Source organism: Pleurodeles waltl, chromosome 2_1 (genome assembly GCF_031143425.1).
Source record: "Pleurodeles waltl isolate 20211129_DDA chromosome 2_1, aPleWal1.hap1.20221129, whole genome shotgun sequence".
NCBI lineage: Eukaryota > Metazoa > Chordata > Amphibia > Caudata > Salamandridae > Pleurodeles > Pleurodeles waltl.
Window position 1 is genome coordinate 306,109,088 of NC_090438.1, and position 25,708 is coordinate 306,134,795.

At 42.9% G+C, this 25,708-nt stretch overlaps 1 protein-coding gene and 1 long non-coding RNA gene across 6 annotated transcripts in view; one reads left to right on the forward strand and one right to left on the reverse strand.

The window, feature by feature from the left end:
* The window catches only part of LOC138264354 (uncharacterized), a 40,831-nt gene extending 17,860 nt beyond the window's left edge, over positions 1–22,971 (reverse strand). For 2 of the 4 annotated variants that reach the window (XR_011199292.1, XR_011199294.1), the window contains exons 1-2: positions 22,887–22,971; positions 9,312–9,529 (exon numbers count right to left, since the gene is read on the reverse strand). This is a non-coding gene — a long non-coding RNA (uncharacterized lncRNA). Of the gene's footprint in view, positions 1–475; positions 7,202–9,311; positions 9,530–21,546; positions 21,594–22,886 lie in introns of those variants that run through there. The other 2 variants (XR_011199293.1, XR_011199291.1) reach the window with 2 other exon arrangements.
* Positions 22,972–23,099: 128 nt separating this feature from the next.
* The window catches only part of KLHL13 (kelch like family member 13), a 368,477-nt gene continuing 365,868 nt past the window's right edge, over positions 23,100–25,708 (forward strand). For both annotated transcript variants that reach the window (XM_069212540.1, XM_069212539.1), the window contains exon 1: positions 23,100–23,340. Coding sequence is in view for 1 of the 2 variants with exons in the window: in XM_069212539.1 (XP_069068640.1) it covers positions 23,282–23,340 (59 nt within the window). In the remaining variant the exon portion in view is untranslated. The remainder of the gene's footprint in view (positions 23,341–25,708) is intronic.

The following is a 25,708-nucleotide window of genomic DNA, read 5'->3' on the forward strand; positions in this document are numbered from 1 at the left end:
AATTTCATTAATCAGAATACTGTTGTTTTTAATATCATTTTCAGTAGTATAGTTGTAAAAAAATATTGTTTTTAATTAAGGTGTTTTAGTTCGTATATTATTTTACGTTACTGTTTTTAAAATATAGTTTGTAATTTTTTGGTATTTTTTTAAAATATAGTTTGTAATTTTAAGTGATTTAGAACAGTGGCTCCCACCCTTTTGACTTCAGTGGACCCCCACTTTATCATTATTGTAACCTGGGGACCCCCTTGGAATTAATATTGGAATCCGTGGACCCCCATCTGAGTCATTACTGGAAGCCTAAAAATTGTTGATGATATGAAGCATAAAACAATACACAGAAAAAAACAAGCATTTATCAAACACATACACAAATGATAACATTTTTTATTTAACTTGCACACAAATATAAATAAAAGTATACATATATATATATATAAATATAAATATATATTTTAATAAGAACGTTGGAACATTTCTAAATTCAATTGAAGCCACACATCGTTCATACTATATTCTGTTTGAAGGTCCTGCACTACTCTCACAAATCAATATGAGGATACTAATTTAACTTTTAGCCTCTAATTTCAAATTCTTTGACATTTACAGTATGTTTTCTATTGTACATCTGGCCACTTTTTTTATATACACTTTATTAATCTGTTATTATTATTATTTCATTTTCAAAGCAGTCGCGGATTCCCTGTGGAGGCTTTGCTGACCCCCTTTGGTCCCTGGACCACAAGTTGAGAACCACTGATTTGGAATTTTTATTTAATTGTTTATAGTAATTTATAGTGTTGTAGTGGAATGTTGGGTGTGTAGTGGGTAGGTTGGGAAGGTAATTAAGTATCAATTAAGTAATATGTTTTAATTATTTATGTTACTGATATAGATTCTGTAAATTTTGTAACACTGATTTATTCAAGGTATATTTTAGGAGTGGGTTGCTAGGTGTGTTGTGGTTAAGGATGGGAATTAATTAATTAATAGTTAATTAACAATTCATTAGTAGTAGATAATTATTTAATTGATTATAAAAATTGTTTTTAGACATATATATTTTTCATGTTGTTATTATGTTTATATTAACAGTTTACTTTTTTCTCAATTAATAGGGTTATTCAGATATGTGATAATGTGTTTGAAGTAAAGTACTTTTCCTGCTGTTGCATAGACTGGAGTGGGAAAAGTAATTTAAACCCCTTCAAAACCAAACACTTTCTCTACTGTTGCTCTGTTTGGAGTGCGAATAGTAAATCTAACGCCTCCGAAATCCAACACATTCTCTACTGTTGTGGTGTTTGGAGTGCAAATAGTGAACTTAACCTCTGAAGTCCAACACTTTCCCTACCTTTGCGCTGACAGGTGTAGGAATAGTAAATATAAGCCCACCAATGTCTAACAATTTCCCTACTTTTGACAACAATAAATGTATGTGTGTTTATATAAGTTAATATTTATATAAAGTATTAGTGGAATGTATTACATCACATTATGTTAATGTTATATATTAAATATTTAAGATGTACTACTTTAAACTATATATATATATGTAAATATATATATATATATATGTTTTTGGACGATATTAGTGTTAATCAATATTTTATTTTCAATATTTTTTGCTTACCTTTATAACTATAGGGACACAATATTTTGGTAAACAATATTTTTCACACAATATTTGTTTACCTCAATAAGGTGTCAGTAATCCCAATACTTGCCAGGGTGAACCCTCAAAGTGACTAAATTAACATGAGCTCAACCCCTGGTAGCTATGCCACAGAGCTAACAGGCTGCCACTGATCAGCTGGACACTTGCAGGAAAGGCCTTTTGGAGCTGCTTGTATCCATGTAGCCTGAACAGGAGGTGAGCATTATGTTGCTTGCAGTTCAAGTCTTTGTCCTGGGGGGGGAGTGAGGGGGTGGAGAGAAGAGAGAAAAGAGCAAAAGAGCAAGAGAGCGAGAGAGAGAGAGAGATAGAGAGAGACCAATCCTTCAGGGCTTTTCTCAGGTTGAAGACAGCAGGTTCAGACATCTTCTGACCTTCAATAGGTTCAGGAGTGTTCAGAAGTGGGTGCCTGGAGATGCCACTTTTATGCCTGGTGCGAGCTAGTGGGTGGGAGTGTCCCGTGGGGACACCTTAACATATGGGGTAAAGGTTCTCAAGGCTAACCCCACCCACTTTAGGCATTTTCAAGATGGCTGAAATCTTTAGCCACTCTAAACTTGGGCTCTGTGAACTGAGTGTGTGTGTGAGATGTGTACTTTGGGAATGCAAACATCCTCCCACATTTGATACTAAAATGCAGTTTTAAGCTATCCCTGCACCCTAACAATCGCAGAGACAAAAGACTGGTAGAAAAAAGCTGAGCTTTCAACAACCAGACGTCAGATACACTAACAATTGTTTTGGCATTCTGTTCCGATCCTTTGAAGTCCACCCCAAGTGTCATAAGAAAAACCCAAGCAGACATGTCAACCAGGTCTTGACAATCCAGGAGGATCTGACACTGATGTCTATTAGAGGCCCACTGTGTTGGAGGTCGGTCTGGCTGGGGGGATCAAAAGAAGGGTGCAGACCTGGGTGTTACTTACTTGCTGCTTGTGACCGGGTAGGCTTCTCTGAAGTTAATCAAGTCTTTGGACCCAGCACACAGGCCATCCTGTCAAGGACACAACACCTCCCCATATTCAAGGCCTTTTGTCCCTGTTCTGGGAGCAGTTTCACAACCCATTCACACCCATTGAAATGATAATAACTGGATGCTTGAAGGGAGAGATAAAAATACAACTTTGTTTACCAGGGACTTCGAGCAACTGTAACATTCTAAAAGTCCCCTTTCCAATATATTTAACAAAAATCTGACTTCACCAGTGAACGGGGCTAGTAGTAAATAGTTTAAAACGTTCAAAAATGAAATGAAATGAAATTTGTAGATGTTTCCTAGGTGGAGATAACATTAACTAAACTTAATATTATAACTCAATGACTTTTAAATACCATACACACTGTCTTATGGGCAATAAGGCATACTTAATGGTGATTTCTTGAAGGAAAGTTTTAGGCTTGTCAAAAGGAGTTTTTTTGACAGGTCGAATTTGTAGTCTTAAAGCTACACAGCCAGGCCACATCGGTAGGCCTTGAGACATTCGTTATAGTGCCACAGCAATGGATGGCACAATGGGCACTGTAGTTCACTGGTAGCTTTTCATTTACAGGCCCAGTGTACACTTATTACTAAATACTAGGGACTGATAGGCAAATTAAATAAACTTATTGGGTGTAAACAATTCTGTCATGTTTAAAATTGAAGCACATGCACTTTATTACTGGTTAGAAAAAGTAACATGCAAAGAATTCTAAGTCCAACAAAAACAGTCAAGGCAAAAATCTGGGGGAATACCATGTAAAACTGGAAATTTCCAACATTATCTCTTGCCATGGAAACATAAACTTGAGAGATAATCTTTGCTAACTTCCCTTCTTCCTACTACTGTAGAGACACAGCATATCTCTGGTGAATGTCTAATAGGGCTGCATCGCTCTGTATATTTCCGAGAACAATTTCAGCTACTATATCAATTTTACCTATTCATCTTATGCCTAGGTCCACTGCAGTTGAAGCACCATGTTCCGACTGTACCTGTTCTAGGATCTCTAGCTAAACAGCTATTAAGGGTATGGAATGGGTGGTGGTATATACAGTAGCAATTGTATTGCCCACAACCAGTTTTGCGGCTTCCGTACAATTTCTGTTGGAAGGAACATGTTCTTTAATATGTATTTATCCTGTGGGGGTTGAGTGAGGATGCTTCGCTTATAGCAGATATGTTTTCTCAGCTACCCAAAATGGGATATTGTTAATTTGGCTGGGTTTTGCCCCATAATTGCATTTATAATCTGTGAATTCATGGTAATTGTTTGTGCATGTGTAGGTGTCTGAACAGTACCTGCCGCCTTGGTACCTTGCTGTTGTAATATGTACTGCCTTAAAAATCTAAACATATTTATTATATGTGTCAGCTTTTTCTGGCCTTTGCTACGAGAAGCTGGCACTTTTCTGGGTTTTGTGTTTATGTTTCAAGTGTGAGCTATGTCAGCCTAGGGCATGTCAGAGGACATAAGCATGCATTCTGTGTCACTTGTGGTATTCTCCCTTGTCATAGTCATATGTTCCATGGGAGTGAGGGGCACTTTGATAACAACATATGGATCATAACCTTTTGGAGAATCTGTTATTTGATATTTTGTGACTAACTCTGCTGTATCTACCACTTTTATTTGAATGCATCATTAGACTACTACAGTAGTGTATACAGTGTTTGTACTGACCACCACTGTAATTTTGCTCCCTCTTAATATGAATCGCCTTGCAGTCAAATGGGTGATAAGGGCACAAAGTACATTATCTAGTATATCCAATGTCACCAGCTGTACCTCCCCTGTTTCTTGACCGATTACTTAGAAATCAGTGTGAGTAATTAGGGTGCATCATTTGTAATGGTAAAATGCTCGACAAATCTCAGTCGGACAAGAGAGTTGCCTTTTTCTTGTACTGAGTTCAGTAAAATACTCCAAATGTCTGTGATTAGATTAGTGTATGCGTTAGGCCTGTCAACCTTAAGGTGCTCTTCCCCCAAACTTGTTGCCTTCTCCCCTTCTGTTTTGCTGTATTTGTTTTGTTGCCAAGGTTGAAGAAGTGGTGAGGACAGGGGTCCGAGTGTGCTTCAAAGTGGATGGAGTTTATTCTGGCTGTGGAGCTCTGAGTGGTGAGCCTTTCCCATGTGATGAGTGGGTGGCGACAGTCGGTGTGAGGAGGTTGTAGGGGGTCTGTAAGTTGGGAATCCAAGATACTGCAGATGATGGATATCTTGTTCTGGAAGAAGTCCTCCAGGGTGTTGCAGAGCTCCTGGGAGGGGAGAGATTGTGTTCTCGGTGGCTGATCGGCATAAGAACTCTCTGACGATGCAAAAAAGAGTTTCTTGCTGTGGTTGGAGCTTTATTTGATGTGGTCTACCAGGGCACCTCTTTTTGCGTCTTTTAGACATTGCTAGTATTTGTTGAGGGCTAACTTGAAGGTGGCTCAGTCTGCGGGATCTCTGCTGGTGCACCATTTTCTTTCTAGCCGTTTGCAGTTCCATTTCATTGTCCTGAGTTTTGGAGTTCACCAACTGCCATGTTTAGTGGATCTGCTGGTCTTGGCTGGCTTGTTGTGGGTGACTCTCAGTGCAGTTGGTGATCCATGCGGAGAAATTCTGGCCAGCCTGTTTAAGTTTGTTTGCAGAGTTTGGCTGCGTGGAGTTGAGGGTGTCTGTCCACTGGGTTTCTATCACTTTGTTCCAGCTTTGGTGGGAGGAGCTTGGTGGCCTGGGGGTGGTACCTGGGGTCCTGCAGTGGTGAAATGGACGATGGCGTGGTTGGTCCAAGTGAGTTTGGTGATATGACTGTACTTGACTCTGTTGCTGGCAGTGAAGATTAGGTCAAGCGTGTCTCCTGCACTGTGTGTGGGATCGGTGACCAGTTGGGTGAGGCCGATGTTTCTCATGTTTTCCAGGAGGTTGGTGGAGTTTGCATCTATGGGGTCATCAAGGTGGAAGTTGAGGTCACCGAGGAAGATGTAGTGCTTAGAGTCAATGGCGAGTGGGGTGATGAATTCAGGTATGGCGTCAAATAAGGTGAGGCATGGTCCTAGGGGTCTGTAGTTGAGGGTGGTAGTTTTACCATTGGTTTGGAGTTGGAAGTTGAGGTGTACCATGATAGGTGTGGTGTTGTCTTCAGTGGTGGTGCGATGGATGGCTTCTTTGTCGATGATGGCAATGCCTCCTCTGTGTTTGTTGGTGTGGTCCTGGTGAATCATCTTGTAACCATTAGACTTGCTTTTGGTGCATCATCTGGGCCAGCGATATGCGTCTGCAGCTCTGTCGAGCTGCAACCTCTATTAAGTAGGTCCTGATAGCCATAGATAACATCCGCTCACTCCTCAACTACGGACAAACAGCAGCCCTCATCTTACTGGATCTCTCAGCCGCCTTCGATACAGTGTCCCACCGTACACTATACGACAGACTCCATGCGGCAGGCATACGCGGCAAGGCCCTTCAATGGATACACTCCTTCCTGAAAGGCAGAACACAGAAAGTCAGGCTCCCGCCACACCTATCACAACCCACGGACATCTGCTGTGAAGTAACCCAAGGATCATCGCTGAACCCCACGCTTTCAACGACTACATGATCCCACTCGCCCCCATCATCAGGAATTATGGCATGAGCATCTTCTCCTACGCTGACACCCAGCTGCTCCTCTCCCTGACCGAAAACCCCTCAACAGTCATGAAGGATTTCAAAGACGGGATGGAAGCAGTCACCACCTGGATGAAGCACAGCTGCCTAAAGCTGAACTCCGACAAAATGAGATCCTTATTTTGGGACCCATCCCGTCAGCCTGGGACGACTCTGGGTGGCCCTCTACACTCGGCAGGCCCTCCACCCCTACAGACCACGCAAGAAACCTTGGAGTCATCCTTGACTCACCGCTCACCATGACCAGGCTGGTCAATTCTGTCACCTCCACCTGCTTCCTCTCCCTCTGACTCTTCCGAAAGATCTTCAGATGGATACTAACCAACTGCCGGAAAACCGTGACACATGCCCTAATCACAACAGACTTGACTACAGCAACACCCTCTATGCTGGAACTTCCAAGAAGAACCTGAACAAGCTCCAACAAATTCAGAATGCCGCTGCAAGACTCGTTCTAGACATCCCCTGCCGAGAACACATAAGATAAACTTCAAACTCCTCGTATACGCCTACAGAGCCCTCCACGACGGCATACCCATCTACCTCAACCAGCGCATCACTTGGTACTCCCCTTCCAGACCTCTCCGCTCATCCCAGCAGTTGCTTGCCAACGTACCCCGCATAAAGAAGTCCTCAGCTGGAGGAAGATAATTCTCATACCTGGCAGCTAAAGGTTGGAACACCTTACCACCGCACCTCAGACAGTCACCATCGCTGCCTCAGTTCAAGAAGGACCTCAAGACCTGGCTCTTCAACTGATCTCTGAGGACCCCCTGGTGGCTTGAAAACCTGTGGGTGAGTAATGCGGTCTAGAAATGAGTGATTGATTGATGGGAGGCAGTGGGCGGGGCCAGCAGGAGGTAGAAAACAGCAGATAGCGAGCGGGCGGCTGGGGAAAAGAACAGAATAAAAGGAATCAGGCAATGTAGACACAAAAACAAACAGAATATGGCAAAACCAAAGCAAAATACAACTCACCAGCAGACAACACCAGGGAAACAAAACCAGGCAGCTACAGAGTCAGTAGTGGAAAAAGGCATTAAAACTCCCTTTTTAGTGCATATATGTTAGTCTTAAGGTAGGCCCTAAACAGCACATAGGGCAGGGTGCATTATATTTAAAAAGTTTGACATGAACTTTTGTGTTTTATATGTCCTGGTAGTGAAAAACTCACAAATTTGCTTTCCACTACTGTGAGGCTCCAATAGGATAACACTGGGTTACCTTATTACATTTAATAAGTGATAAAGATTACTTGGAAAACAGGTGAAAATATCATGTTTGGTATTTAAGAAATAGTAATCTAAAAGCTTCTTTAAGGATGAAGTTGGATTTTAAGTCACAGTTCCGAAAATTGTGCTTTTAAAAAAGTTGTTATGTTGTCGTCCAAATCTTTTGGTGTCTGCATCCTGTGCCCTGGGTCATGTGACTGGGTCTAGTTGTCAGTTAGCCTTAGTATATTCCTCCTAGGCAGCCACACAAAAGGAGGACTAGGTGTTGGCAAGATGGGTCATCCTGACAGAATGAGATGGGCAGAGTTGCGTGCAGCTCCACTGACACTCCAAGAAGCTGCCTCAAGCCCACACACAAAGAACTTCACACTATCCTTTTGTTCACCTACACATCCTGAGACCAGGTAAGGGAATTCTAGCACTACCTGTGGCGGTAAAACTCTAGACGTTTCTTCTACTTCAAAGCTGGCACCATGTATAAAATTAGGGCACTCAGACCCACTCTTCAGTTCACCTTTATACCTGAGAAAGACTCTCAGAGGACATCCATGCTGTATCAAGAGGAGTTCCTACTGACTGAAGCCTGTCATGTGCCCTCAGAGGATAGCCCTGCTACTTGAGACATACTTTTCTATTTGAACCAAGGAGTACCAGAGTGACTCTGAGAGCTAGTTGTCTAGCCTCCTGATCAGAGTCTCAGGGACAGAAAAAGATCCATCTTGAACCCACACTTAGCCCTAGCCTGGTTGAGTCCTGGCTCTCCAGGTAGTGCCCCTCTAGTCGTGGACTCTTGGAAGTAGAGCTTAAGTTGCAGATATAGCCCAAATCCAAAACTTAGAACTGAGAAATATTTCAGTAAAAAAGTGCTCTGAGAACATCTGTTGTTTTGGCACCATTTAATTTATAACATTTTACACTATTTTTCTAAATTAGTGGGGTTTTTCTCTTGTGTTGTGTTTTCACTTTATTTCTGTTTAAATGGTGCATAAATACTTTAAACGTAGTCTTTAGGTTAAGCTTGATTTTGTGCCAAGCTACCAGAGCATTAAGCACAGATTAACTTTTTGACTTTTAGTGGTTCATCCTGACAATGACTCTGGCTGTTGCTTGCTAAGGGCTCAAACCCCCGTAACCAAATGAATTTCTCACAGTATGAAACGTATTTTTGGGGTCGCAGGCATTTAGGGGGGCTAGGCTACACACTGGTTGCTATGTTGTGTTCATTCTAATATTACAGGGGTCACATCAAGTAGACTTCCTTTGCCCTAAAAATAAATTCACCCATTTCTAAGAAAATGAGAACTGACACGTGCCTTTCATATCTCCTTAAAAGAGTTATGCTGTCTTAGAATCTGAATGTTAGGACTCACACAAACCTGCCAGAGAACCTCATATCTGCAGGTGAAGACATACCCCAAACCATTGCGCTTGCACAATAATTTTACTGCCAAATGATAATACACTTTGAGGCATTTGTCTACAAATCACGTGTATGAGAACGATCATAAGTATTATAATTAATCAAACAAACAGATAATATAGAGATGAGGGGGCAAACGTTAGGTACATCCTGATGCTATTTCATCACATATACTTAACCGGCTATAAAACTGAAATGGCTGTATTAATTTTACTAGGCCTTTTTATGCCACACCATCTATAGTGTGTCTACATACCTTATGCAGTCACTCAAAATTCAGCACTTCAGAATCTCCCTACAGACAATGTTCCACGCATCTAATCCCTTTGCATCAGTAATTTATGTACCTTTATCGTTAACAATGTCTTAAGGATCAAGGAGTTGGTCACTTGTACTCTGCTCCCGCTTTGCTACAAAAATGTGCAAACAATGCCCTTTTGTCGAAGCACATGTAAGCTAAAGCTTTTTTTCTCTTCTTCCTTCCAGGACAGATCTTTTCAACATCATCTTCCATTTGCAGCAACAACTTCAATGTCGGCACCAGAGAAGTGGAGTCCTTCTTTCTCTGTTTCAGAAAACACTGAGTGAGTTCTTAAACTGAACACATGGCAATCAATTACAGTTTTGGTAGTCTGACTGTTAAGTTCATCCATTTTATAGCCCCTACAATTATAACATGCATTCTCTAATAATGCCATGTGCAAATGCAATCAGACCTGCCTTGCATGTAATATACACTATTTCACAAATGTTTTGTCTCACACACAAAACGTTTTCAAGTCCATGACTTATTCATCAAAGTCGTTTTTTCTTTTCATATATTGGCCGTAGTGTGCTTCACAGTTTTCACAACTGCTGTACCACAATCACTATGCTGAAAAAACAGATAAAGTGGAACATTTCCTGCACTACACACAAGGCCCTGCATTCCTCTTGCCCATCTTCCTAACTGAAAAACTGGAAATTTTGGGTGGAAGATGCAATTCACGAAACTCACAATCCCTCCTCCTGGGACCTCCCAACTTCAAACGAGTACAACACATGAACCAATCATTATCGGGAAGCGCTACAAGAATCTGGGACTCCCTGCCTCCAGCCTTCTGTACAACTCCATGCGATGCTACCTTTGAAAAGGAAATTGCGTCTCTTCTGTTTGAAAGTCACTTGTGCTAAATCTATGATCTCCCATACACTCTTGACTGTCGGGTTCTCACATTTCCTGAGCTGTATCTCAATATTTTGTCACACTGATTGTTCTTAAATCTATTCAAGTAAAGTTCCCTGATGCCCTCGGGCCATGTCTTCGATATATTAAGTTGCTAAATCAAAAAATAAATAAATAAAATGTTTACTCATTGAAGAGATTGACCGGTCACAGTTTCGAATATTGACATAATCTACTCAGCCTTCCATCCTCCTGGAGGTCACAAATTGTATTCTTCGAAATGGGAGATTGTGACATATTTTATTGACAGCACATGAAGTGCTTTATACAGGACAAATTGTTGGAGCCAGATCCACCGGCCAGCAAGGTAGGTGAAGAAGGGAAGGCTTTCAGATGTACGACCCAGGTCCCTAGGGTGGGAGTTGAGTGGTATAGGGTTTGTGATGTTAAGACTGTTGGCGTTATTTGAAATTCCTGTATAAACTTTGACCCAACAAATATGTCACAGAAAATCCCATGAAATAGGATCAAGATCAAAAAGTGATAGGGTGGCTTGTGATCCAGATAACATCAGGTGAAATAATTAGCATAAATGAGTAACATTTCATTATTGTAGTTGGCAAAGAGTGCCAGAGTTAAGCAGGTGATGATAAGTTTTTTATACTATATTTTCTTTTAAGTGTTGAAAATGACAGTTGTTACTGTTTCACTCTTTCATCATACTCTACTTACTAATCTCCAAAGGATGGAAGACTGAGTTTGCATTTGAGGAATTTTAATTTGAGAACAGCTGGTTACTGGAAGTCAATAAGATTATCTACTTACTGAGTCGTTTTGTGGATGTTGGAAGAGAAGGTAGGCATACAGAAGGAAGCAGGCTGTAAAAGCATGAATGTATATATATATGTACATATATATATATATATATATATGGTATTTCTGTAGAGTGATCCTAGTCAAAAGGCAGCTCTGAGCTGTATGTGTTCGGAGACAAGCATAAAGTAAATGAGTTAGAGCACAGTGGATGGCTAGTGCATGTGAGGTAATGTTCCTTAAACTGCAGAGTCTTCCATTCTTTTCTAAATTACAGCAGCACTGGGGCAGTCCTGATGAATATTGGGATATTGGTACAGATCCTGGTGCATAAATAAAAAATGCATGCTACATTGTATTTTATTTTTTACACTTCTTACACAGTCTGCAGTCTGTTGGTGTCCCGGCTGTGGGTGAGCAGAGGTTCACCACAGATGGTGAGCTTATTTGCAAGTTAAACAGGGGTGTTGCCTGTGATATCTTTATAAATGGTGCAGCTGGTTTTGAAGATAAAGCAGGCTGGCAATGGCAGCAAATGGAGTTTCATCAGTGATTGTATTTCTTCAGGCCTAGAATAAGAAGTGTTACAGCATCTAGGATTCGCCTAACTGGTGCCAGTGTGGAGAGTGGAAGACCATGTAGTAGGGCATTACCACCATCCAGATATAAGAGCATGAGGGCTTGAACGGCAGATCTGAAGGCGCTTTCTAGAAGAAATGGTTTGACTTTATTATAGAAGAGAGAGCTAGTACAAGGCCATATTTGTTTTATAGCAAGATATTCCTTGAGGATGAGGTTGGTGTCCAGAGTGTTTCAAAGTGACTCAGTATTATGTGAATGTTGGGGTTCAAAGCTGTCAAGGTTCTGTCATTGAGCAAGCTGCTACATATATAGGCTGCAGGTAACAAGAGACAGTATGGCGCCATGGGGCACTCCATTGATGAAATGGATTGTCTGTGACCTGGATGTGTCCCTGGGAACAAACTGGTATTGTTTGGAAAGGCAGGAAGACAAGCAGTGAAGGAGATCGCTGGTGCACCCAGTTTGAGATTCCAGAGTGCATATAAGGGGGGACAGACAGCTGTTACAGACAGCAAAGCGGTCCAGTAATATCAGAAGGCAGGGGTCATCTTCATCTATAGTCAAGAGGGCATCATCTACAAATGGCCAAGGAGGTGTAGTCTATGATGTGTAAGTTGGTAGTTTTCATGCTGCAGCATTAGCCAGCCTGGTAGATGTGCAGATGTTTAGCACTGATGTGATCTTGGAGTTGAACATACACTGCTTTTTAGATGTAACCTGAGACAGCACATGTGCTGAGGGTTGTGAGACAATTTGTTTACTTAGCAGAGGGTTAGAGTCTGCCTACTACTTACCATTGGTTATCTTCATTGCCATTCTCATATCCTTGCTTCTATTTATTCAGTGTGTGCTGTCTTCACTTCCCCTTTGTGTGTTTGCTTCTCCCCTAGAGCATAGCTCATGTAGTGCTTCCTTGCCCAGTGTCCTTCCACATGTTGCATTTTCCGAGATACTTTTTAGGTCGAAGTCTACTAAACAGCACAGATGCCTGATTTGTTGAAGACATTTCAGAAAGCTGACCTAGGAATGCATTCTGCCCGTTGCTTACCATTGGCTTCGTGGTTTGTAACTCATATTTCCTAGCTTTCCACTAGCTGCCTTTATTTGCTTTAGGCTGTCCAACTTGAGTTCTTCCCTCCCGTTGCCCAAATCTTGTTTACTGTATTCTTCCACAAACAAGCTTTCTGTAAACAGGCCTTTACATCTAGTCCTTACCTAGTCACATTTGCTAAAGACAGATTTCAAGTGTCAAGCTCTCGCTTTGGAGGGAGCTTGGTTTTTAATTTTCTTTCTCTGACTTCAAAGTGAGGGAATTTATGTGACAATCCTACTGAGTATCCAGGAGAAGGTGTAGGATTTTTTATATTCTAGCACACAGCAAAAAAATGAACTGTGCTGATGTTTCATAATATTTCAGAGTTAATACAAATGAAGTACTTTTTTGTAATTCTGAAAAATGGTGGAAACAAATATTTAAATAAGTTAAAAACACATTAATACACTAGGTGATGACAATTGCACACATTATCATTTGTGTGTAGTAAAACCATATTTCGGTGCAAATGTAATGGTCATTTCAATTGAAAATGTGTTGTCTGTATTGACAGTGCGCTACCAAACCAAGCACACTTCACACTAGGCCACTCCACTCCACTGTCATGTCACTCCATTCTATGACACTACACTCTACAACATGCCACTCCAAACTACGTGCCTCACTCCATGAGATAACATGTCACTTCACTATATGCCCCTTAACTCCACATCACTCCACCCCACTCTACTCCAATCTATCCTACTCCACTCCAGTGTACCTCAATCTACTCCATTACAATCTACCCACTACACTCTACCCTTTTCCAATCTACCCCACTTCAATCTTCCCCACTCTCACCCTATCTACTCCTCTCTAATCTACCCCAATCAACTCCACTACGATCCAATCTACCCCACTCCATTCTCCCCAATCTATTTCACTCCACTCTACCCCACCCCAATGTATTCACCCCACTCCTATCTATTCCACTTCAATCTATCCCACTCTAACCCAACTATGATCCAATCTACCCCGGTCCACTCCAATCTACCCTACTTCACTCTATCCCAATCTACCCAGGTCAACACTTCAATCTACTCCACTCTGATCCCCCACACTCCATTCAATCTGACCCAATCAATCCTACCCCACTCCGGTCTTCCGCACTCCACTCAAATCTACCCCACTATGAAAATCTACCCCAATCCAACCCACTTGACTTCAATGTACCCAAATCCACTCCAATCTACCCACCTCTACCCCAGGCAATTTACCCCACTGCATCTATACAACTGCTCTCTACAATAATCTACCCTTCTCCAATCTACCCCACTCCACCACAACCTACCCCACTTCAACCTACCACAATCTACCCCACTCCACTACAATCTACCACACTCCATTCCAACCAATCTACCCCACTCTACTCCAATCAACCCAATCTACCCCACTCCACTTCATCCAGTCCAATCAACCACACTCCACTCAAATCTACCTCAATCCACTCCAATCTAACCAACTCCACCCCACCCCAAAGAACCCCAGCCCACCCTAATCTACCCCTCTCCAATCTATCCTACTCAATCTACCCTATCTACTCCACTCCAATCTACCCCACCCCACTGTAACCTACCCTGCCCCCACCCAACTCTACTGTACTCCACTCCAACCTACCCCAATCTCCCCAACTCCATTCCAATCTACCCTATTCCAATCCACCCCACCTCAACCTAATCTATCCCACTACAATTCCCTCCAGTCTACCCTATTCCACGCTTTCCCAATCTATCTCACTCCACTCCCAACTCCTCTCCAATCTATCCAACTCCACTTCAATCTACCCCACTTCACTGTGCCTCAATTTATCCAACTCCAATGTACCCATTCCAGTCAACCCAATCTACCACACTCAATTCCACTCTACCCAATCTACCCCACTCCATTCCAGTCAACCACATGCCAGCCAAATCTACCCCACCCGAATCCAATCTAACCAAGTCCATCCCACACCACACCAAACTACCCTACTCCAATATTCCCGACCCAGTCTGCTCCACTCCAATCTACCCCAATCTACTCCACTCCAATCTGCCCCACCCATACCCAATCTACCACACCCCACACCACTCTATCCAACTCCACTCCAATCTACCCCACTTCTATCTCATTCCAGTCTCCGCACTCTACCCTAATCTACCCAACCCCACTCCAATCTACCCCAATCCACTACACTCCACCCTTTTCCAATCTACCACACTCTAATCTAATCTACCCCACTATATACCACTCCACTCTACCCCGATCAACCACACTCCATTCCAATGTACCCCATTCCAAACTATACCACTCCTATCTCATTCCAATCTACCCCACTCGTCTCCAATCTACCCTACCATAATCCACCCAATCTACACCACTCCACTCTATTCCAATCAACCCCGCTTCAATCTACCTCACTCTAACCCAATGTACACCACTCCAATCTACCCTAATCCACTCCACCATGATCCAATCTACCCTACTCCTGTCTCCCCTACTGTACCCAATCTACACCACTTCACTATACCCCACCCCAATTTACAGACCCCACTCCTATCTACCCACTTCAATCTACCCAACTCTAATCTAATCTACCCCAATCCACTCTATGATCCAATCTACCCCAGTCCACTCCAATATACCCCACTTTCCTCTACCCCAATCTACCCCAATCAACATTCCAATCTACTCCACTCCAATCCATCCCACTCAATCTAGCCCAATCAATCCCTCCCCAGCCTACCACACCCAAACCTAATTTACCGCACTTCATTCAAAGTCTACCCCACTCTGCTCCAATCTACCCCAGTCTACCCTGCTCCAGTCCAATCCATTCTACCCTAATCTAACCCACTCCCCTCCAATGTACCCGAATTGACTCCACTCTAACCCACTATACCCGTCCAATTTACAGCACTGCATTTCAGTTTACCCCACTCCACATGCCACTGCCATCTATCCAACTCCTTTCAACAATAATCTACCCTACTCAATCTACCCCATCTCCAAAACAATCTACTCCACTCCAATCCACCCACTCTACCCCACTCCACTTCACTTTACCCAAATCCACCCTACTCCACTCTAACCAGTCAACTCTACTCCAATCTACCACAGTTCGCTTAAATCAACCCCAGTCCACTCCAATCTAACCCACTTCACCCTACTCCAATCGACCCACCCGAATCTACCCTAATCTACCCCACTCCAACTATCCTACTCAATCATCCTCTATCTACTCCACTCCGATCTACCCTACTGCAATCTCCTCTACCCCACTGCAATCTGCACTACCCCACTCTACCCCATCCCTCTACCCAACTCCAGTCCAAACTACTCTATTCTACTCCAATCTACACCACTCTATTCCAATCTGCCCTACTCAAATCCACCCAATCTACCCAACCTCACTCCACCCTATCCTATCCCATTACCCTCCACTCCAATCTACCCCATTCCACTCCACTCTTCCCCCAGCTATCTCACTCCAATCTCAAAATCCACTTACTCAAATCCACTCCAATCTATCCAAGTCCACTTTACTGCAATCTACCCCGCTTCACTCTACCTCAATCTACCCCACTCCCATTTACTCACACCAATCCACCCAAACTACCACACTTAATACCACTCTACTCAATCTACCCCACTCCACTGCACTCCACACAACCACATGCCACATGGGTTATATTTTGCCCCACTCTTGTCCAATCTAACCCAATCCATCCCACTCCATCCCAAACTACCCCACTCCAATCTACCTCGATCTACTCCAGTCCACTCTATTCCACTCCAGTCTACCCCACCCTCACCCAATCTACCCCACTGCAACCCAACCTACCCCGCACTCTATCCAATTCCACTCCCATGTACCCCAAATCTACCCCACTCCTATTTCACTCCAATCAACCCCATTCCACCCTAATCAACTGCAGTCTACTCCACTTCTCCCCAATGCAACCCCATTCCATCTAACTCACTCCCCCACTACATTCTACCCTAATCTTCTTCTCTCCAATCTACCCCACCCCACTTCAGTCTACGCCACTCCACTCTACCCTACTGCACTCCAATCAACTCCAATCTAGCCCAACCTGCCCCAAAATACCCCACCCATCCCAATCAACTCAACACCACTCTAATCTACCCCATCTCCACCAATCTACTGCACTCCTACCAATCTACCCCAGTCTACCCCACTCCAAACTGCCCTGATCGACCCCACTTCATTCCATTCTACCCTACTATAATCTGCCCAATCTACCCCACTCCACTCCAATCTACTCTATTCCACTTGTCTACCCCACTCCAATCTTCCCCAATCCGCCCCACTCCACTGTTCCCTAGACTATAACCACTACACTCCAATCTACCCCCAAAATATCCCACTCCACTCTGCCCCAATCTACCCTGCTCCTATCTATTCCATTCCACCCCAGTCTTCCTTAATTCAATCTATCCCACTCCAACCTACCACACTAATCTACCCAAATCCCCTACGCCAATCTATCCCACTCCACCTGACTCTAATCTTCCCCAATCCACCCCACTTCATTCTAACCCACTCTAACATAAGCAAATCTACCCCACCCCACACCACGACACTAACTTTTAGCCATGCTGGTGCACATAATCGCTAGAACACACTGCCAAAGCCAATAGCTCTTCCATAGGTGAGACCTTTTGGCTTTGCCAACACTTGTTTCTTTTAGTTGCAGCACTCTATAAAAGTACATGTGTTTGCAGGCACCTTTGCCCATCTCGCTCTGCGTTGCTTGCCCCCGCCGGTGATGTTGTTTGCACTTGCCCTCTTCCATGACATTGCTTGCCCCGTACCTCCCACCCTGGAGTTGTTGTTCGCCCTGTCCCTCCCGACCATACCATGTTGTTGCTTGTCCTGTCCCTCCTGCATTGTTGTTTGCCTGTCCCTCAAGCTTGCCGCCAGCATTGTTGCTTGCCCCGGCCCTGCCTGCCAATAAGTCTTGCCTATGCAAGTGTTATTGGCTTTATCAATGCTTTTAGCTATGCTGTGCAGTGCAGCATAGCCCAAGGTCAGAAAAAATAGCTCTATGGCGTGGCCACCGCTGACTACTTCAAGAAGCTTCTCTGCAAATGATCTATTCCATGGGTTCACTCACTAGTGCCAGTACCCAGCTGACTGGCTGTCTCACCTGGTCACAGGGCTCAGGGGAAGGCGGTGATAAGATGCCAACTGTGCCCTGGCTAAACACACTAAGTTAGCAGCTGATTTGTGACTAAGAATGTGATTTAGATTTGGCATAAGGGGTACTCAATCACAAACATGACAGATTTCTAGTCTGTGTTATTACAAGTGTGTTTAATCCTCAGCTACTTGAAATAAGACAGTCGGGAAAGTGTCCTGTTTCTGATGGAGTAACCAGTCCACTAAACTTTTGATCAGGCCCTAAGACAGCTTTCAATCTCAAGCAGCCTCTGTTTTTGGGCTATACAAGGCCCTGTTTTTATTTGTTCACTGCATGAGAGCCGGAATTGAAAAAGTATTTGCTCTTCTCATGAAAAGCTGTAGGATGGTAGGATAAAATCTGTAGGCAGTAGAGAAGGAGAAGCAGTAGCCTATCCATTTAACTCAGAAGGGACAACATATATTACTAACTGTTGGCAAAGCGGTGGTTGCAAATTGCATGAGGTATTTTTGAGACCAGTAAATCATTTTCTGAACCAACCTATATACAAGTAGGCTGGTTCTGAAATTTTTGTTTTGGGGTGTGTCGCAATCTGACCTATCTAATTAATATTCATGATGAAGGTAACAAATTGTGAGTCACTCCGAATGGAAGGTATCTCAGGGACGGTGGCCTGCTGGGGTCAGCACAGCAAAAATGTATGCCTTTTAATAAAGCAAACTTTATATTTTTTAATACACCCCATTTTTCTTAAAGCAAACAAGACTGCTTTTAACTTCACAAAGGGAAAGTGATCCTAAAATGATCCCTTCCCTTTTGCAAATGGTCTTCTGCTCCATCTTAAAAGTAAAGTTTACTTGTGCACACCACTAGATCAACATTTGTTCACTCATGACAATGCTCACTCTCACTATTTAATTGGTGAAACCTCCTACGTAGACTTACCATCTACTTGTTACAACTCCCATTTACTATTTACCACTCAGCACAATCCAGAACCTAATTTTCATGCCATCTATTTGCACATAGACCACAACTCTGCTACATGCAGTACATCTAGGCACCATCCCTTATCCCCACACATCAGACTTCTACAACACCCCTTCATTATCTCATTCACAAAACCACTTGTTCAAGGCATTCACCCCCAAAACTTCACACTTAGCTGTGTGCAACAAAGCTCATTTGTCCACATACTAACAGCATCTTCCACTTGCTTTTAACACCACTCATATAACTGTATCACAACACAAATCACTCATCGTACTCATTCAGCATAACGCCATAATTACAAAGCACCATTCAACTACTTGCAGTACTATACAGCAACATCAGCAACAACTGATAACTCAGTCACAGAACTCATTATTTACACCATTGACTCCCATCATCCCATGTCACCAGTTAAGACACTAAGCGCACGAGATACAGTATCATTGCCTCCACCACCCATTCAATGACATGCCATAACACACATTCAGCTGCATGCAATATTAGTCATCCATTCATGACACCACTTTAACACACCCCTGTAGCACCACCCACTGCACCAGTCACTCACTCCACTCGCTAGCCTTCAGACAGTTGCAACAGTACTTACTTTCAGCACCAACCACTCATATTATCACACAAACACACACAAACATGATAACTTGTCCACAGAACTACCTCTGATCTCAACCACTAACTTCACCATTCACTACCTTACTCTGGAATTTGTATCCCTTAACAATTCACGAAACCACTTTCACTCCATGCATGTTCAGTAGACATTCACCTCTGCAGCTTTACCACTAAGTCATTACACTACTCCTCTTGAGAATCCTTATCACTTAGTTAATACCTCAAATGTAGTAACACCTTTTAATCTAACCACTCTTCTTCAGCTCCATGCATCATTCATTCACAGCTATTCGCAGCACCAGTCGTCCATAGCAACCATAGCCACAATCACATTCTTTTACTCACACCAGCAAGGAGCTGTAGCCACTCGCTGTCCAGCTTGCTCACACCATTCACCTATCTCAGACATTTTAAACATCACTCACCCATGCAGTCAGTCCCATGAGCCATTCAGTCATGTGAGTCTCACACACAGATATATGTAACCCTACTCTGCCTCACAGTGTGACCTAACTGCTCAATTTTTCTTTCACATCTCAGATCTAAACCTACCATCACTCAAACCTCACTGACTTGCAACATTCATTCGCTATTTCTCATCATTTGCAGTCCATACAACTTGTTACTTACCTTCACAACATGACATAATTCATCCCCAGCAATTTGCAGCACTAAGTCACAGTCATTCAGCAACACTGGCCCACCCATATCCACTCACACCCCCACCAGCATAATACTTTACAGTTAGTTGCAACAGCCCTTGCAGCACCCCTGCGATCATTCACAGCACCCTCACACTGTACCCACACAGTACACATTCACATTCCTAACACAACCCAGTTGCACTAGTCACTCACAGCACTCAGAACAACAGTGATCATCACAAAATGCTTGCCTTCACCCACACCTATCATACAATCATTCCCAGCAGATTGAGGTTGTAGTGAAAATAAGTAGGTTTGACCACTGCCTTTGTGTTTCACCACTGTGCATATTAGTTGTTCAATGTTCGCCAGTTACAGATTACATTTTGTATTCAGTTTAGCTGCCTATTGGCTTTATCATGGCATTAGACATTGCAGTTGAGACATTGCAGATGAGCTGTGTTTTTCCACATGGTAAACTAAGCTTGTTTCTTCGTATTTCTCTCCCCGAACACGAACAGTTCTTGATAAGAGAGAACATACTTTTTGTTTTCTCCAGTGAAGGGAAAAGGTCGGCCTTAGAAGGGGACCCTTGAAAGGTTGGCCAGTTTTCAATGTTTTTATTCCAACTCCGACCTACAGTAGCCAGCATGTTTGAATATTTCCATCTGAGAGGGGATGGCCTTTCAGAATGCCTTTTCCATGATTGTTTAAGCTATAAAAGAGGTGGCCCTGCTCAGTAGCGAGGGAATTTCCAAAATCTCGGTCAGGATTGGACGTCAAATGCCCGACACAGACACTTGTCTCATGAGGATGGATCTTTCTTTCTCACAGTTGAACAGGGGTCATCAACTTGCTGGCATGAGAAAGATGAAGAGCTTGGCAGGCCCTACGGTGATACATTTTGACTTTATCCTTTGCTTTGCAATTATACTACAATATAATCTCATATATTTGCTGTGTGCATTGCAATTGAGAATCACTTTGATATATTTTCCTTTCATTGCTGTGACTATTTTTAAACGTGTGCCTTCGACCTACTAATCTCCTTCACTTTTTTAGGAACCTCGTGGTGGAATAGTAATAAATGTCTTCTTTAAATTAAGAAGTGCATTCCAGAGATTTTTGTCAGCTCGGTCATTAGTGAAAGCAAAACAGAGGCCAAGCTATCATTCATGCACATTCAGCACATCTTCATACATTTGACCTCCCTGACACTACACACTAACTAGAGTCATTCCAAATGCCTCCAACCCACACAGAACACTTATTTCTTCACTCACAATATTCATGGCCACTCACATAATTTCATTAAACCACACTCCATCAGCTACTTATACAGCTCACAACCACAAGACCAGTCACCCACCACTGCCATTTCCATAGTCTGTAATAGCACCTTCACCCACTTGACCACTTAAAGGCTTACTTACAGTCTACCATAACATACTTCTTGTGCAGTTTCATACATGGCAATCACTCACTCAAGACCAGTCCTGCACTGATGGTACTTACCTCTATACGTACAGTGTTTTACTTCTGCTGTCAACAAAATTACTTGACTGGAACGACAATGATCAAAATGAAAGAATAAGGGAAAGGCAGAATTAGAAGGAGTGCAATAACAATATTAGTGGCTCTCTGCTTAGAGCAATGGCATGCTGTAGTAATAAGTGGCAATCACAGAAAACTTGTAAATAAATAATAGTGGAATTATCTTGGAGTAACATAAACATATCATGTAGCCATACAAGTAATGCTCGATAAATCTTCTGTGGCAAGCTGAAGTAAATTCCTAGCCAGGTATGCCTTTTCTGGTTTCCTCTTCTGTTTTCCGTGCACATGTCAAATACTGCGAGGTTTTCTTGTGTTCTAACAAGGAATCTGCTCTTTTTGGTAGACCACCTCTGAAGCAATTATTGGTGTTTTTATACCAGTAATCTGCTCTGCCAATGAATAAAACTGCAGATTTATTATTTTCCAGTGCATGCCAAAGGTTTACACATTACCACTCTAGGTCATTCTAGAATCATACATCCGCATATTGAAATTGCCATGCAGTAATACAGCCAGAACCCATCCTATGGTAATACATTCCCATCTTGAAGTCAATATTTAATGGTACAGTCCTATTTTGAAGTCATCACAAGATCTTTCACTAACAATACAGACCCATCCTGAAATACTTACAGGATCATCCTGGAGTAACATAACCCAATCTGAAAATCATCATGGGATCATCCTGCAGTAGTAAAAGATCATAATGTTTTCCAGCGAAGTAATTTAGGAACCTATCCTCGGGTAATACAGCCTAACCCTGAAATCATCATGGCATCATCCTGCAGTAGGAAAAGAGCATCATGTTTTTCACTTAAGTAATCAGCAAACAATCCTGGAGTACTTTCTATGATGACTCTAGAGTTATCTCATTTAAATATTTCACCCTATACATTTTCTTTGAGATGGCTTGGGATGCTTTCTCTGGATAATTTCAGGCACAGCTCAGCTGAGGTCATTGGATGACTTCAGAATGACTCCAGGATGATCTTCCTTTTTGACTTGCTCTGCAACTAACCAAATTGATTTTTGCTCAAAATACTATTTTACCAGTTCGGTTTTGATACTAACAAGAAGTCACTAAAACGCCACACTTAGACAATCTGCAATTGTCACGCTGAACAACCCGAAAATTTACAAGCTCCGAGTACAGAGAAGTACTTTAAAGCAATACAAATATGGCCTTGAACATTTTTAGTAAGCATAACACATTAAAGGGGAAGACATAACCTCCCCCTATCTGCAGCTTCAATATTAGGTCGTCCTCTATCATTGCTCCTTTTCAGCCGCCGATATACCTTGTCAAGATGCTGGCTTATTTTCGCGTCTCCAGCCTCTCAATCCTTGACCCATTATTTCCAGCCTTCTAGCAGTCTTTCCTGGTCCCTTTCCAAAGCAACTACTTTTGAGCCTTCAGTCAGGCCAATCGGTGTTGCAACTAAAAGGAGCCAATGGACGTCCAAGCTCGACCGGACGGTCTACCAATCGGAGTGCCGCTGCCACCTGAGAGGCCGGGTTAATCTGAGGAGTTGCGCATGTGCGAGCCTGCCGATTACGTCTATGGACACGTGATTTGCCGTGGCTGGTCCGCTTCCTGTGATGGGCTCTGAAGTCAGCTTTGGGGAGCGTCCCGGCGGGCTCTAGTGCTTGCCGTTTCCGTGTGGCGCTACGGGCGGGGCGAGCGAACCCGGGCATGGACCACCCCGCCCAGCACAGATGTGGGGAGCTGATGTCTGCGTTAATGCTTGACAGGTACGTGCGCCCTCTCCCTTTGAAGATCCCGCCCATAGTACACAGGAAGAACCCGTCTCTTAGCGCTAACTTTGTATGTCTCAGGACCCGGAACCTGGGATATTCTTAGCAGGTGTAAACATAGCGGGCTCCTGAGCTTGTGAAAAGACCCTCCTCCTGTGCCGGTTCAAATGCAGATCAACTCCTCCCCATCGTCCAGTGAGAGTGCATCCCTCATAGTTTTGTAGGGACCAGCATTTGGAAAGACTGACATGCATGTTTTCATTTTCATTTTCTTTTGTTTTCCTTAAATGCATTGAGCGTTTTCTCTAGCAACTCTACTCTGTTTTTCTCCAGCCCAAGTATGATAAGAAGTCCAACTAGCACAAACATTGTTGTATCAGGGAAACCTCTTAAAACTTAGAAGGGTATTTAGAGCCCTGGTGCATCTTTCCCCTTCGGAAGAGTACATGTCGGCTGTCTGCCCCCGGCTGGTAAAGGCCCTGTTCATCCTACCTTAGTGCAGGAGTTGGCGTGGGGGCACTGGTGCACAACTATCTCTTGGTTCATATGTAAATGTGTTGGGTTTACCCCTAGAATACTGGAAGAATATGGTGCTTGAGTTAGTCGGGGTGGGTAGGGGTCGCGGGTTCGTTGCAGAACTAATAGTCCAGAAACTCTAGGTGGCCGGAGTTCACACAGTAGTGCCCCTACGATGTCAGGACGTGATCAAACAACAACCCCCACACCCCCAACCACGTCTTCAGGCTGACTGTTGCTGCAGTCATGGGAATTCGTGTTGATTTCGGATGAGCAAGTGATCTCGTTTAGAGAGCGACGGCTCCTTGGCAGCACTTTCACACACTCGTGCTTCCACAGCTGTCAGACCTTGCCTACTCTCTGTCCTTAGCTCATTTGCCCGATTGGGATCTCTGTTTATAAATAGATCGTAGTTCATTCTGCCGCCTGCCCCTCACATTTCAGCCTATGGAGTTAGGAAAAATAGGTCGACCGCACATCCTTTGTTAGTCTGTTCAACTATAGAAGTATTGAAGTTGCTGCCTTCACTTAAGCTACAGAATACTAATTGTGTTTTTGTTGTTATGCTACGAAGTCTAAAGTATTTAGATGCCCTTTTCGCGTTTTATGTGATATACACATAAAAAAAAAAAAAAAAGGTTACTTTTGTTTGTTGCTTCTCGACATCCTAAAAGACCAAGCGGGAACTATTTTTCTGGTACTAACCGATATCGACTTACTTTAAAATACCCATAATCAGATATTAAAGGGTAATCGTAGAAGACGTTCCCAGCCCACTTACAAGGCAGGTGTCTACATGATCTTTGTCTTGCAACTCAGTGCGTTTTTTAAATGAGTCCCAGGTTTGCGTCAGTTTTGTTCGACAGAGGAGGGTGCAGATAGATTAGCTATTGCTTATTGTCACCTAGGAGTGCCTCTCACACCTCCTCCTCCATACCGGAGCCCATTCGAAGCTCATTTTCGTACAGGCCTAGAGAATACACGTTTTCCTTTTTACAAATTAAAGCCAAAACGCTCTTTGCTGATATTTTACTTTAGGTCCGCTTTAAGTATTCTATATACTGCAAAACGTACTTATGCATGGCACTTGAAAGAGGATAACTCTATGCTGATCGATCATCAGCCGGAAGAAAGTAAATGATCACAAACATATATGCAGATGTTTAGAAATAGGCCTTTTTTTATGACTTCTTTCACACAGAGCTGCATGTTACTATCGGACACTAAACCCTGCACACAACACAACGTCCTATAGAGTGGCCCTGCAAGGACCTTTGTTAAGCAAGTGGTCGAATGTTTGAACCCTGACAGGTCACTCTGCCTTTCAACCTTTATGATGTTAATAAAGAGAATCATGGAGTTGGAGAACAGTCTGTATCAAGAAGGTTTTGAGTTGTAAGCATGCACTTAACAGTAAGACTGTTGTGTTCACCTGGATACTTAGGTCAAAGTGTAGGTTAATTCCGGTGAAAAAGATATGTAGTTGCCTTTCTAGATTTAAGGCTAGCCCCGAAATTCAAACAGGGCCATCCCTTTTTTATTGGGGGTGTGCTACTCTTTCAGTTCTTCATACACTGAGCTGACAGATACAATGCAGGCATTATTTGTTTCGTACTGTAGTAGTTTTATCTATTCCTGTGAAAAGTTGTTCAACGTGTACAATTGGTTCCTTTATTCCAGGCTGTGCTGTGTTTCTTTTACTTGTGTGTCTTACTAGTTCTCAGAAGAAGCTTTACTTTGAAGACATTGATTTGTTTGGGACATCATTTTATCAAATATCAGAATGTACATGAACACTTTATTCCAAATTTGAAGACAAGGAGCACACGTTTACAATAATAAACATGTT